General features: G+C 44.8%; 1 protein-coding gene across 4 annotated transcripts in view; it reads left to right on the top strand.

Annotated features, from left to right (window-relative positions):
• Window positions 1-14,566, top strand: part of IGSF5 (immunoglobulin superfamily member 5) — a 164,555-nt gene extending 149,989 nt beyond the window's left edge. For 3 of the 4 annotated variants that reach the window (XM_066370164.1, XM_066370165.1, XM_066370163.1), the window contains 4 exons: window positions 1,315-1,339; window positions 5,102-5,214; window positions 6,825-6,898; window positions 13,962-14,566. In XM_066370164.1, the coding sequence (XP_066226261.1) occupies window positions 1,315-1,339; window positions 5,102-5,214; window positions 6,825-6,898; window positions 13,962-14,057 (308 nt within the window). In that variant the 3' untranslated portion in view covers window positions 14,058-14,566. Of the gene's footprint in view, window positions 1-1,312; window positions 1,340-5,101; window positions 5,215-6,824; window positions 6,899-13,961 lie in introns of those variants that run through there. The other variant, XR_010749327.1, reaches the window with a different exon arrangement.
• The last annotated feature ends 227 nt before the right edge of the window (window positions 14,567-14,793 follow it).

The following is a 14,793-nucleotide window of genomic DNA, read 5'->3' as shown; positions in this document are numbered from 1 at the left end:
TGATGTGGTGGCCTCTGTAGGATGTGCACAAGCATGATTAGGAATAAGTACTATCCTGTAGATTGGTTGTGAGAATTAAATAAACTAATATAGTGAATGTGGTTGTAGCAGGTCCAGGTAAGGGCCTGTGACAACCCACTTACAAAACCTCCCTGCCCCGGGAAGCCCAGCATAGCACACAGCAGACATGACACTTCCTCTTGATATAAATGTGAAGGTTCCGGTAAAGTCCTGGAATTATTTCTATGCTTACAAATATTAAACATCAATTGTTTTCAAAAATATTTTTTGATGTTCTGCTTTGCTGGTTCTGGAGAATTTGCAGTGTTCTGGCTGGTTATCTGGGGACTGGCAGAGGACAGCTGAAGACCCCACTCCGCTGACCTAGAGGCCTTGGGATCACAGCTCCTGGGACAGAGGGACTGAGAGCGCACGTCCTGCAGCCCAGTCCTTGCGGGAGCATCAGCAATGCTCCCTTGTTGCCAGAGGGGACCAGGCAATCTTTCTCCTTCAAATAAGATTGCTTCTGAGGTTCAACTTAGGGTGGGAATAAATTCATGAGATTTTTATTTTCAGCAGGTGCTATTAGAACTGAAAATAAGTGAAAACATTATCTACAAAGTAAGGAAAATGAATGCTTTTTAGCTCTCATACAACTTCATGAATGGAAGGCATAGATAGGGAAGCAAGGTTGTAAAGAGCACTGACTTGAGAGACAGACGGTTGGGGGCTGGAGTGTGGCTCTATTACTTCCTATTCTCAAATTCTATATTTCCTCCAGTACAAGAACTCATGGACTAAAGACATAAGCAATTTAATGACAGTCTTTGGGGAGTGAACACAACTGTGTGAATTGTTACCATTGGTACATGTTAATTGAACATCTTAGAATTATAGAAACACAGTGCTTAAGCAGTATAAGTCTTTGTCTGTTAAAAATATGGTAATGCTAATATAATGGTGTCTAGTCTGCTTCAAACATGATCACACAACCACCTACCTCTTGGGTTGTCGTAACGGTGAAGTGAGATAATACCTTGCACAGAGCTGGCATGGTGCTGGCTCACAGTTAGTACTGGATGAATGACAGCAGGCATGGGAACCCAGAGCATTCTTTATATTTATGATAGTAAATAATGAATTCTACTTTCCTTATGCTTAGAAGTTATTTGATATTTCTGTGTGGGAGAACTTAATGCCTGCTGGGTCACTAATACTCAGTAATATATTAAAATTAGGGGGGAAGGATCTATAAAAATTCATGAGATTTTATTTTCAGAGTTTTGCTAATGTGATTTTGTTTTTCTCCCCCAGTATCCAGTTATCAAAGTCAAATAAGGTAAGCTTGAAATCACATCTATTTCTGAAAACAAAAACCAAACGAATGAAAACCAACCAAATACCACCAATCACACACACACACACACACACACACACACACACACACACACACACACACATTAATAGGAGGTTAGGATTATGTTACTCAAAATTAAGTACTGAAAATGGTCAACTCTGAAAAACACCTGTGCCATCACAAACTCATATGGCAACATTAATTGTAGAACACCTGGGTGGACTGCTGCTGTCTACATTTGACTTTTCCTGGCTCAATTAGGAAAATTGAGATTTTTCTACTTGGTGTTTGGTAAATGCAATTCTTTCCACCAGAGGACACTGTGCACCATGACTGTTGTCCCTCTGGCTTTGAGTTAAGGATAGGAACGTAAGGACCATTTCAAGGATATTTGAGAACCAGGCAGAGGTCCTGCTGGAATTTCCGGGGTGGAAACAGCAAGATGAGCTGGATGGGTTAAGGCACATGAGACTGACCAGGCAGACAAATGAAGTGGCGTTCACTGCTTGTACGCTGGAGAGGGTAGGGGACTGAGAGATTCCTGCCATTCCTCCCATGGTCCAGCATCAACTGCAAGCACTTTTAAGGGAACTGTCAAGGCCTTTGCAACAATACAATAACCAGTTTGAGTGTCTGCAATATTTACATACTTATAAATGTATAAGGAGAGGGATTTTTAGGCAGTTGTGGATTTGTGTGTGTGGGAGGTTATAACTTAACTATATCTAATTGTCAGTATTTTATTAGATCATTTTTGAAAGGCTGGCTGATATTTTAAAATAACTTTAGGTTACACATGGTGACTGAAGATGTGTATACTCATGTGTAACAATCTACCTATCCCCCCTCAGACTCCGCTCATCCCCTGGGGAGGGTGTGTTTTGCGAGAGGTGGCCACCTCTCTCCAAGGACATCACAGAGCAGCAGTCTGAATGTACACCTCCTTTGGGGCCTGACTTAAGGCAAGGAAGGAAAAGTGACCCTGGTCATTATTCTCGCAATCCTGCAGATAGCTGTCCCCAGCAGGATGGCAGTATGAATTCTTTGGTTCACCATTACCAACTGTGGAGCCTCTTCCATGTCTAGTCACTGGGATCTTAGATGGCTTCAAAACATGGTCCGGCGGTCAGCAGCCATGCAGGGCAACAGGAGGGACTTGCCATCATAACATTGGCAGCAATGGACATGACAGTGGCAGTAAGAATAGTAACATCCACGTTCTGAGAGCCTGGCAGCCGTGCCAGGTGCCAGTCTACACTGGGCAAAGCTTTCATCTTGCTTAATTCTCACAGTGATTTCATGAGGCTGCTTTCCCATTTGGCAGATGAGGAAACTGAGGGGTGCTGAGAGGTTAGTTATTGTGCTCTGTACCTCCCATCTAGAGAGTGGACGGGTCAGAAGGTGACCAGGCTATTCTGCTTAGGGCCTGGGCCAGGTCCACATGCAGCTCTTGCATGGAGACCTGGGTGCTGGAGGCCAGGGCAGGGAAATTGGGGTGCTCACTGGAACCTCTGAACCTTCCTGCTTTCCACTCGCACTGGTCAACAGCGCTCATGCCAGCTGCTAGCAGACTTCACAGAAAACAACAACAGCAACACTGTTTTTACAGAATCCATGCATGTTTGTTATAGAAAAATTAAAAAACAAAGATAGTGTAAGAAATATTTTTTGTTTGTTTGTTTTTTGTATTTTTCTGAAGTGAGAAGCGAGGAGGCAGAGAAATAGACTCCTGCATGTGCTTAACTGGGATCCACCCAGCATGCCCACCAGGGGGCAATGCTCTGCCCATCTGAGGCATTGCTCCGTTGCAACCAGGGCCATTCTAGCACATGAGGCAGAGGCCACGGAGCCATCCTCAGTGCCCGGGCCAACTTGGCTCCAATGGAGCCTTGGCTGCGGGAGGAGAAGAGAGAGATAGAGAGGAAGGAGAGGGGAAGGGTGGAGAAGCAGATGATTGCTTCTCCTGTGTACTCTGTCAGGGAATCGAACCCGGGACTTCCACATGCTGGGCTGATGCTCTACTGCTGAGCCAACTGGCCAGGGTAAGAAATGATTTTAAAATGACCCATAATTTTATTGCCCAGTAGTAATTATTGTTATCTAAGTATGTATATCCTTACACAGGTGGGTTATCACAGATGCACATAGATAAACACCTATGCATTTTGTGAAATTTGGGTTATAACAAATGTTATTTTATAGTTTGCTCTTCTCACTTGACATTATTCTGAAGATGATTTCTGCTAAAAAATACTTGCCTGTGACATTTATGTTTCTTTTGCTAATAAATTATCTTATTGAATTATAACATAAGTACAGAAAAGTACACAAATTATAGGTGTGCAGCTTGATTACTTTTCACAAAGCACATGTGCACGTGCCTTGACTGCCCACAGACAGAACTGGAACACTTCCAGCACCCCAAGCCCACTCAGGCCCCCACTAAATCACTGCCTGTGCCTTATTCAAAGGTCTTCTGACATCTATTCTTATATCTCCAGAGATTAAACTCATAAACTTATATAAATGAAATCATATGTTTGTACTTATTCATATGGACCTTCCTGAGCTTCCCACGGTGAGACTAACCCATGGTTGGTTAGTTGCTGATGAGAGATTTAGATAGTTTATTATAATATAATATGACATTCGGGCAGATAGTGCAATTTATGTTTTCCATGTTATATAAATGGGAATTTGGGTAGTTTTCAGGTTGTGGCCATGATGAGTTGTGGGGCACTGAGCATTCTAATATCTTTTGGTGATATGTGTACCATGTGCTGTTGGGTTTGTATCTACTAGTGAGAGCTGGGTCATAGGGAAGGCACTTTCATCTTTAGACCACCCTGGCACACAGTTTTCTAAGGTAGATGTGGTGGTTTACTCTTCCACCAGCAGTGTGTGGGAGTTCTCATCCATGGTCATTGTTCCAAGTGGGTGGGATTCCACTGTAGACATGTGTTGCCATTTATTTTACTAGTCCCCCAAGGTTGGACATCTGGGTTGTTTGTAGTTTTTGCTATTGTAACTAGCTCATGAATGAACATTCTTTTAAGCAAATCTCTGCACATATCCTAGATTATTTCCCTATAATAAATTCTTAGCGGTCAAGCATGAATATTTTTAAATCTTTGAGTATCCACTTCCAAAATTCTCATCCCTGGGAAGCTGCACCAATATTGGCTTTATTTTAGAAGTTGCATACTTTTTTTTTATTTTTATTTTTTTTACATAAAGGGTCAGATAGGGAATATGATTGGTTTTGTGGACCACGTGCTCTCTGTCTCAATTACTCAACTCTGCTGTTGAACATGAAAGCAGCCATAAACAATATGGAAGCAGAGAGGTATAACTGTGTTTTAATAAAGCTTTATTTATAAAAACAGGTGGTGGGCTGGATTTGGCCTGAGGGTTGTAGCTTGTCAGTGTTGCTTTATTTGGTCACTGATGTCTGAGAATCCTGTACAGATTTGGTAGTGTGGTCCATGGACCTCTCATGATAAAGTTCCATCTCTCCCTCTAATGGGTGTATGTGAGCACATAGGCTGTCTACACAGCCATGTGGGTGTCCATCCTGATGCTCAGGCCCCCGCCCACCCCCACCCCCCGACCCTCAAGCCATAGACTGAGCTGTGGCTCGTGTGGTAAGTTCAATGTGTGAGAATGCTCTGGGTGGAGCAGTGTGAACTAAATTAATATCCATTGCAGATTAACATTTGGTTTTTCAAAATGGTCTAATTCTAGGAAACCTGAAAATGTGAAGACAAGCAAAGAAACTTTTGAGCCAAAGTTAAAAAGTGGAAATGAAAATGGAAATGAAAACTACGCCTACAATTCAGATGAGCTGAAGATCACAAGTGAGTGGGTGGGCGGGGCGAAGGGAAGACCTGGCGGTGCCGCGGGTTCGGGGTGGGCTTGCCAAACACCAGCTCCACAGGGCAGATGACTTAGCTATTGCTGCTCATTCCTTTTTGGGTAAGGTGACCAATCGTCCTCCTTCAGGGAGGACAGTCCTTCTTTTGTAAGTTCCATCCTCCCTTGAAAAGTGTCCTCCTACATGTCCTCCTTTTTGATACTGGAAGACTAATCTGCAAATGTCCGTGTTTGATCAATGCAGAGTCGATCCATTGCGTGTGATGTGACATATTTGTATCTAAATGAGTACTTTTTTCTTACAATTATTATTAAAAATTAATAGACATGTAAGCATAATTACAATATAAAATACTACAAATGTTTTTATTATGCATTTATCATATTATAGTTTATTATTGTTGCAATGAATAAAATGTTTCTTTTATTTATGATATTGTTTTCTTCAATTCATTTTTGTCCTCCTTTTCATTGTAAAAAAGTTGTCACCTTATTTTTGGGTCATCTTTAGAAGAAGGAGATGTTCCAGAACTGGAAATAGTCTAGAATTAGCTTAACAGTAAAAAAAGAAAAAAAAAGTCCACCTTATTTATCTGAAATGTAAAAATAGAGTGGATATTTACATGGTTTTAAAATAAAACTTTTTCATACTTTCTCTTTCTTTAAAGCCTTCTTCTACCTTATAGTTGGCAAGGGGGCATTTTCATACACTGAGGGTACCTTCCCCAGAACTTCAGCTAGGTTTGTGTAAAACTGAAACTCCACTTGAAATCCGCCCCTAGTCACCTTGGCCAGGAGTGGGAGAACATTCACGAATGCAACCCAATTTTAAAAAATCTTTTAGTAGTGTCTCAGTGTCTTGCCTTGAGAGAATACAGTCCTAATGGGGGGCTTCTCACAATGCATGGTCATTAATGAGAGGCAGGATTAGGATTTGAACTAAAAGCCTTCTGTTAGGCAGACGAATTACTCTTTAGGAGTCTAGGAAGGAGACCCAGACCTAATAAGTTGCCCCCCACCCCACTACTAAAATCAGGACAATTCTCAGTGGCCCCTTGTGTTTTATTTTGCCATAGCTGCTGCCCGTGAACATTCTAAATTGCATGCTTTGGATTTTAAAGAATTCCACAAAGCAGTGACTGTTTCCTTTGATAATCTGATCTCAGCTTCTTGCAGAATATCCTGTGAGCGCATGCTTATTCATTAGTATTTTGAGCCTTTAATCGAGTGCCTGACCTGGATCAGGGCCTGAACAAAACCTCTTTGCTTACTTTTTTTTCCATCTGCCCTATGTTTGTTTATTTGCCTTAGTCAGCAATTAAAGCCATGAATTCACCTTGTCCCTGTATGAGATGAACGTCATCTAAAAAGGAACTGATTCTGAGTCCGTGTACTGTTTTATTTCATTAGAGAACTAGTTCTAAAGACATGGAACCCCAAGGGAACTCTAAAAGCAATTTTTTATGGATCAGGATTATTTTACGCTGGGGGTGCTATATTAAAAACAAATGCATTTCTTCATAAATCAGAACTGTTAGATTGTGCATCTAGGTGTTTGTCCTGTGTCACTCTAAAAATCATTCCTTTGTTGCAGAGACTGCTTCTCTCCCTCCAGAGTTCTATGACTCCGGTGGTGCTGAACGACAGCGCCGTGGGCAGCCTCAGCAGGTAATTGAGACCATTTCCTTTCCCTTTTGGACTCTGTTTCGCCAGGCAAAAATCCTTGTCTTGTGGTTTAAGGTGAATGGTGGAAGAACGTGGCCTTTTTTTTTTACCTCCAGGTCAACTGATCATCCTGGAGGGAACAGGGCTAGGACATGTTGTATCTCTTGTCTTTTGTAGTGGGGTTCGGGTGGGGGGTAAGCCCAGAAGTTGAATTTGGGCTTGTAGATCTTGAGGTGTATGTTAGAGATCCCCTAGAGATGGCGAATGTGCCATGGGGTGCACAAGCCTGGAGTTCCTGGGAGAGGTACACATTTTAGGCACATTCTGACAGGTGCTGTCCTCCTAAAGAATGTTAACTTAAAGAAAACAAAGTCAGTTAGGGCAGTGGTCCCCAGCCCCCTGGCCACGGACTGGTACTGGTCTGTGGGCCATTTGGTACTGGTCTGCAGAGAAAGAATAAATAACTTACATTATTTCCTTTTTATTTATATTTAAGTCTGAACGATGTTTTATTCTTAAAAAAATGACCAGATTTCCCTCTGTTACATCCGCCTAAGACTCACTCTTGATGCTTGTCTCGGTCACGTGATACATTTATCCGTCCCACCCTAAAGGCCGGTCCGTGAAAATATTTTCTGACATTAAACCGGTCCGTGGCCCAAAAAAGGTTGGGGACCACTGAGTTAAGGAATAGTGAGGACACACTATGTTAATTCTCTGACACAGAGCCAGCATTGCTTGTCACACACAAACAAATTAGAGTTTATATGCCAAAAACACAATTGTTTTTTATCCAAAATCACATTGGCCAAAATATAAGTCACCAGCACTATTTTTGGATCCATAGAAATATAACTTCCAATGAGAAGCCCGTTTTTATGGTCCTGTGACGGTGTCCCCAAAAAGAATGGAAGTTCTCCCCCTTTCAGCTTTTGGGAAAGCCAGACTCACAGGTGGGGTTTCCTCCAGCGCGTTGGGTCAGATGGCCCTGGTTCTGTTGTGGGCGGGAGTCGCTATTAGCCTGTGGTTCTGCGGGAGGAGGCTGCCCTTTGAGCCACATCACTATCTCTTGGTGTAGATGTTCACTTGAACTCCCAGGCAGCTCCTGGCTGTAATATTCTTCCCTGCAGTTGGGATCCAGCTCCATCCATCCATCTTGCTGGGGGTGTGTGCCTCACAGGCCTTCAGGAGAAGGGGAGCCAGGAAGGGGAGCTTTGACAGATGCTCAGCCGTGTAGCAGGAGGACCTAAGTGATGCTATTAGTGGCAGCCAAGGTAGCCGGGCGGGAAGAAATATGAGGGGTCTGTGGCACAAAAGAAGATGGGCCTGTGTGACAAACTGTGTGTCCGAGCGACTTCCTCAGGCTGCGTGTCAGAAAAATGGAGAGGTAATGGCCTGCCCATCCAGGTTGCTCTCTTCCCATGCATTTGATCTGGTGCTGGAGGGAGGGCTGCAGAGATGTAGCAGGCTCCCTTGAGAATGGCGGTCTCTTGATGAAGAGGTGGCTGGGGAGATGGAATCACCACCAGCCAGGCTGGAAAGAATGTCGCCTGCCAATCCCCACACCTGGACCTGAGTGGGGGTCATGGGGGGGATGAAGGGACTCTCTCTGACCCGGCGCCAAGTATGGTCACCCAAGAACACATTCAAGCCACCCAATACTTCTGTGGCTTTTCCGTAGTTACCTTTTCCTGTCACATGTCTTTCCACTAGACAAGCCAACGTGCTTGGGTCTGGGGCAGGCGGATGGGGTAAGTGGGGAGGAAATTCAGAAGAGGGTCCTATCAGCCGATTCCCTTTCAAGTATAAATGAGGAGAAAGGGGAACTGTAGATGGCGTTTGGAAACAGGAATGGAGAATGACGTTCCGGGGCTCTGAGTGGATTCTTCTTAAGCTTGAAGTGTTGTTTTGAAGACAGAGAGGGAGAGAAATTTAAAACGTTTCTGCTACTTAAACATGTAACCAGTTAAATAATCTATTGGTGGAAAAAGAACAGTTGCCATCATGCTGGGCCCAGAGAGCTGGGAATACACACTTGTGTTTCTTGAATTGTTTGTCAGGCTCTCAGGTGAGCCATGTGTCTTAGCCCAGAGCTCTGGGTCCTTAAGGAACAAATAGGATGCAAAGAGGGGAACCTATATTGTCTGAGATAGAAACTTTCAGAGGGTTTTTGAATAGCTGGATTTTTCTACTTACAGTGGGGGACTTAGGCAGTTCTGAAGAGGTCCACGTTTGATTCCTAAAGTGTGTGCCTTTGTGGGTATGGGCCCACACACTGTGTGCAGCTACCCCTTTGGAGAACGAGGACTTGAGATGTACCATGGGCTCTGCTTCTTGTGAGGCACTGAAAGGAAAGGTCTGGCCCAAAAGCCTGGCAGCTCCCTTCTGTGTCCTTGGCCCAAAGAGCATATAGTCCTGCACGTGGTCAACTGGCCACTTGAGAGCTTCCAGGTGGCCAAACCACAGCCTAGAGAAGCAGGTCAAGGTGACCCTAACAACAGCAGTTCCTTTTGTAACTTCCCAAGGCCAGGCCTGCAGCCCTGGGCTAAGTGGCCTTATTCCTGCTCTGCAGGCTAAGGAGGACCTTCTTCAGAACCTACAAGGCCATGCCAGGACGATGGCATCTGTGCTTTCTTCTCTTGTAACTTCTCTCCATGCCGCAGTGAGCTTGCTCCCTCAAGGGCCCAGGAGAGGCAGCTGTGAGCTCTTTAAAGCACCTTCCCTTGGCCTTTCATCCTGGCTTGCTCTCTGCATGCCTCTATGTGACTCCAATTTGCTGCTTTGCTGCCTGCACTGCTGCTGGGGTGGGGGTGGCATTCCATGCACACAGGCTCCGTGGGCTCAGAGAGGTGCCCTGTGGGGCTCCTGCCCCAGAAGCAGAAGTTTGTTAGAGTTCTGGCTTGTTGACCACAGAATATACCATTGTGTGGAAACTCTGCAGTAGGACCAGGTCCTGAAAAGTCTATAGATTAAACTGAGAGAACTCAAGCTGTGATTCAGTGTGCAGTAAAAGTGCTACCCAGTCTTCATCCCTGTGGAGCTGGTTGGGTCAGATGCATGTCCTGTCTGTAGAGACAGCAACTAAAGCTCCTGCTTCATGGTCCTGGGTCTCAGAGCAGGGTGATCTTGATTTTGTCAATAGGAGAGCAACTGCTTTGTACCTGTGTCTGTGCTCTGCTTTCCCCTCTGCTTGACCTGCTGGTCTTGTTAGCCGATGGCACTTTCAGAAGGTCTTACCTAACAGGTGGCCATTGGAAGCCCACAGACCGCACAGCATTACCGGGTGCTCACTGGATAGTTAATCATTAAAGGAGAGAGTGTCTTCCATGCCCAGCATGTGCTGTCACAAGCAGAGTGATACAAGGATTGTGTTTGCATGTAAACACAGTCCCTTTGCTGATAATCACAATCTAGTCATGACAAAGATGTTAGACCGGCGTAGATGAACGTGCAAGGTAAAGATAACAGTAGGTTTTGGATCATTGAAGAAACGTAAATCATTCTACGTCAAGTTGTCATTTTATCCTCAATGGTCTTGGGTATTTTGGTTTTCTTGAAAGGTCTCCGGTTCAGACATAAATCCGAGGAAGGGGGAGTGTGTAGGGCCAGGGGCTGCCAAAGGGAATTGTCCTTATGGCCTTTGGGAGGCGCAGATTCTTGGTCCCCACCTGTGGACCTCTGGGCTTGGTAAAGATGGGCAGGCAGCCTACGCATCTGTGTTTTAGAACACGGGGGTTCTGATAGGTGGCTAGGTTTAAGAGTTATTGGCTTCTTTAGAGCAAGATGGAAGGGGGTGGTTGCTGGAACGGAGAGCGGGGCATTACCAGAAATCAACTTGTCTACTTTATAGTTTCACACCGCTCAGTAATTACCATTTGCACAGAGTCCCAAAGCATTCATGACACCTGTGCTAACTGTACAGGGGGAGGGGTCTAGTACAACCCCTCCCCGGGGTTGACGGTGCCTGTACTCTTGCCGCAATCATGTGAAATCCTGTGCAAGTAGAGGAGTGTGCAGACATTGATCCCTGGAGTGTGTGACCACAGCCTGCTCAGGGCTGGGCGTGGCGGTCTGTGGGGGGTACTCTCCCCCCACCTTCAACCCTACATCTTCCTGTCCTCCCAGCGTTCCACACATCTGTGTCCACATCTATAGGCTGTCGCGAGCCTCTGAGCCTCCACTGCCACGTCCTTGTCATGCCTCACCAAGCATGATTTTAATTACACCCTACACTAAGCAGTTGCTACAATAGAAGGCTAGGGTTTTAATGCTGCAGGAAGGGGTAGAAAGCCCATCTGCCACTGCACCAGCCCCCATTGCTCTTGCTCCTTTGACATTCTTTCGATCTAGTTCTGGAATGCCGTAGCCATGCTGCCATGGGGAAGATCAAGGTGGGATATCATGGGGCCCTGATCGGTTGGCTCAGCGGTAGAGCATTGGCCCAGCATGTGGAAGTCTCAGGTTTGATTTTCGGTCAGGGCACACAAAAGAAGTGCCCATCTGCTTCTCCACCCCTCCCCCTCTCCTTCCTCTCTGTCTCTCTCTTCCCCTCCCGCAGCCAAGGCTCCATTGGAGCAAAGTTGGCCTGGGCGCTGAGGATGGCTCCGTGGCCTCTGCCTCAGGCACTAGAATGGCTCTGATTGCAACGGAGCAAAGGCTCAGATGAGCAGAGCATTGACCCCTAGTGGGCACGCCAGGTGGATCCTGATTGGGCACATGCGGGGAGTCTGTCTCTCTGCCTCTCCGCTTCTCACTTCAGAAAAATACCAAAAAAAAAAAAAAAAGGGATTTCATGAGGAACCTCTTCTTTTTTTTTTATCCCTAGTATCTCTTGATACTTTCAGTGCTGATAATCCTTAGAATACCTCAGAAGGGTTGAAGGCTTGTTTCTGGGATGGTGTAACTGGGGACAGTGTCTACAGTGCTGGAGGTTTGACTACACAAGACAACCACTGTGGTCTGAAGCTACAGGGGCTGGTGGCTGGGGTAGGTCAGGTGATCGCATGATGCTGGGTTGTATATTATGGGAAGAGGCACCAGCTGGCTGTGTGGGGACCCTCCCTTGCTCACCCCACCTCTCAGACCACTCCCCGACCAGGTTCTCCTGTGGGCGTGGCATTGTTTATCAGAGGCTGAGAGAGGGAGCAGTCCTTGCTCCGGCTACCGAATGGCAGAAATGGGGATGTGTTTCCTGTACTTGGACCCCACAGAATGCTTCCTGCACATAGAAGTACTTGCACACCCACAGATACCTTCACTCGGGTGCCCTGCTGCGGTGGCTCTCAGTTCAGGGGCTTCTGTGGGCATTTGTTCAGATGTACCCTCCAGACCCTCTTCTAGACTTTCTGGGTCAGACTCTCTGGGAACTCAGGCCAAAGAATGGGTATTTCTATCACATGCCTCACAGGTGATCTGCTCGGAGGAAAATATTCTGTGGCTCAGCGTGAAAATATAGCAGATATGTATAGCATTGTTTCTAGGGAAATGTCATCTTGTAGATCTGGAGGTTTCTTATAACTGCATTGGGAATGATTTGGATTTCACAAGCCTGCAGCCCTGAGCTTGCCGCCAAGCACAGGGAGAACGTGGCGATGCTTGTGGGGGGCTGTGATGAGTGTCGAACAGGAAAGTCCGGACACAGTCCACAGAGTTGGGAAACACTGGGTCCTTAGGCACACTGCATTCAGTATGAATGAAAGAAATAGGACTTCAGGCTGTAGAGAGCCCAGGTCATACATTAAACTGTAGGAAGGTTTAGAAGGAAAGAAAGAGACTGATTTTCAAAACCGACACATACCAAAACAGGACACGTTTCTACCCTGATTATTTCTATTCTGACTGAATCTACAGTTAGAACACTGCTATTATTTCCCAGACCAGAGCTTCTTTTGATGGAACACAGTTAACTCAGGTGTAACCTCGTGTGAACACATTAGGACAAAACTAATGAATACAATGAGAAATTCTTACTAAATATTACAGTTGATGGGAAAGGCAAGCGCCTTTTACTTTTATCCGAAGCCATGGGGTTTGGAAATGTTTTGCATCTTGATTAATATTTAAAACAAACAATCCTTCCCCCCCCTACCCCACTCCATCTCTTCTTTCCAAGCCTCAATTCACCATGGGTCCATTTTTCTGATTATTTTGGGCAACTCTGTGTCTTCCTGTCCCATGTCTGTCACTTTTGGGGGATGAGCATATGAACAGCTTGAAGCCTGAATCAGATCTTTCCCATTAATCACTTCCTTGTTGAGATCAACATAAATAAATTCTTGATAAATGTAGCAAACAGCACAATACATTTGTGCAACCCAGCAGTGAAAACAAAGGTCCAACAAGAGCAAAAATCTCCAGCGTGGTCACAGGCGAAGCACAGTTCTTGTGGCATGTTGCTAAGGGAGTCCCATTAGCTCTCTCGTCTGTGTGGACGGGAGTCAATAAATTAAGACCAGGAGCCAGAGTGATTCTGTCCTTGAGACTTACCGCCATTCCATCGCCCCGTAAATCATTGATGGTGACCGGTTACATTATTTAAGATGCTAAGTACAGCCACAGTACTCTGGAAGCTGAGCCGCATTCTGAAGACTGGCAGGAAAGCCTGTAGCATGTGTTTTAATGGGGCAATAGTCTTAAATGGATTGCTTGGGATCACACGCCTCGTAGGAGCCAGATGGGTGATCTGCGTGGACTGAGTCCTTCAGTGTCACCCCTCTCCCTTAGAAGGAATGTGTGTTGTGAAGGTTAGAAATGTTTTATATTTTCCTACAAAAGCTAGCATATCTATAGGAAAACTGAAAGACAAAGAGGTGCCTCTTTGCAGTAATTTGCTTTCATACAAACAAGTATTTTTTTTTAGTTGGATCACTTTTTAGGTACTGAACTTGGAAAACTTCTAGAGTGTGTGTCATTGAAAATACTTAAGTAAAGGAAGGGCATGTGTTAATATCAGTGTTCCTTTCTGCATTCTCACGTTGTCTTATCAGATGGGTAAAGCGTCCCTCTTACGTGTGTCTTGTACGGTGATTGTAACCGATTTAATCAGCTCTTTTCCCTTCGTCACCAGGGGCTGGATCACCATCAGCCAATCCCGACAAGTCGCCAACATGTTTCCTTTTTTGTGGCCAGTCCTAGGAAGGTCAGGAATGTGACTATCGTATAATAAAGATGTTGCATTTGGCTGATGACTTGCATCCCAACGAGGTCAACATTGCTGTTCCTTTTGTCTCGAGGCCGCATTTCTGCCAGCGTTATCTGGAAGACACAGAGTTGGAATCACCAAAATGGCGATTTCACAGCGAGAGAAGGAATTGATTGTCCCAACTTCCAAAGCAGAATTTAACTTTTAACGTGTTTCAAGATTTCAGTGAATTTCTTAAAGTTACTAAGTAAAAGCTGCAAACTAACCGTGATAATGTTTCTCATGGCACACTCCCGCTTGCTGATCTAATAAATGGTAGATAAGTCTATATCCTACTGTGTTTTTAAAAACATTTTTTATTATCTTACAGCATCTGAGGATTATATTTATGTATGTGTTGCATGTGGGCATTATTGCATCTGATCAGTGGGAAAAAGAGGATAAAATATTCAGATGTCAGACATCTAAAATTGCCTGGGAAATCAGAATTCATAGGTTAAAAAATAAGATTAAATTTTAAAGGCAATGCACACCTGGTGAAATGTCTTGTTATTGGGTATTTGCACTAAGACATTCATTTTTATCCGCTCCCTTATCAGTCTGCTCCTGTGTCCTCAGATGACTTAGATGTGGATTAAGCTTTGTAGGGTACCTAGCTCACATATCACTAACATCATGTCAAAACAGAAAATTGGCAATGTGTTCTTTAATAAATAAAAGAGAAGACACCAAAAAGCCTGTATTGCCTCCTTAACTC

This window comes from Saccopteryx leptura, chromosome 2 (genome assembly GCF_036850995.1).
Source record: "Saccopteryx leptura isolate mSacLep1 chromosome 2, mSacLep1_pri_phased_curated, whole genome shotgun sequence".
NCBI lineage: Eukaryota > Metazoa > Chordata > Mammalia > Chiroptera > Emballonuridae > Saccopteryx > Saccopteryx leptura.
The sequence above is the reverse complement of the archived record's forward strand: the minus strand, read 5'-3'. Positions and strand labels throughout refer to the sequence as shown.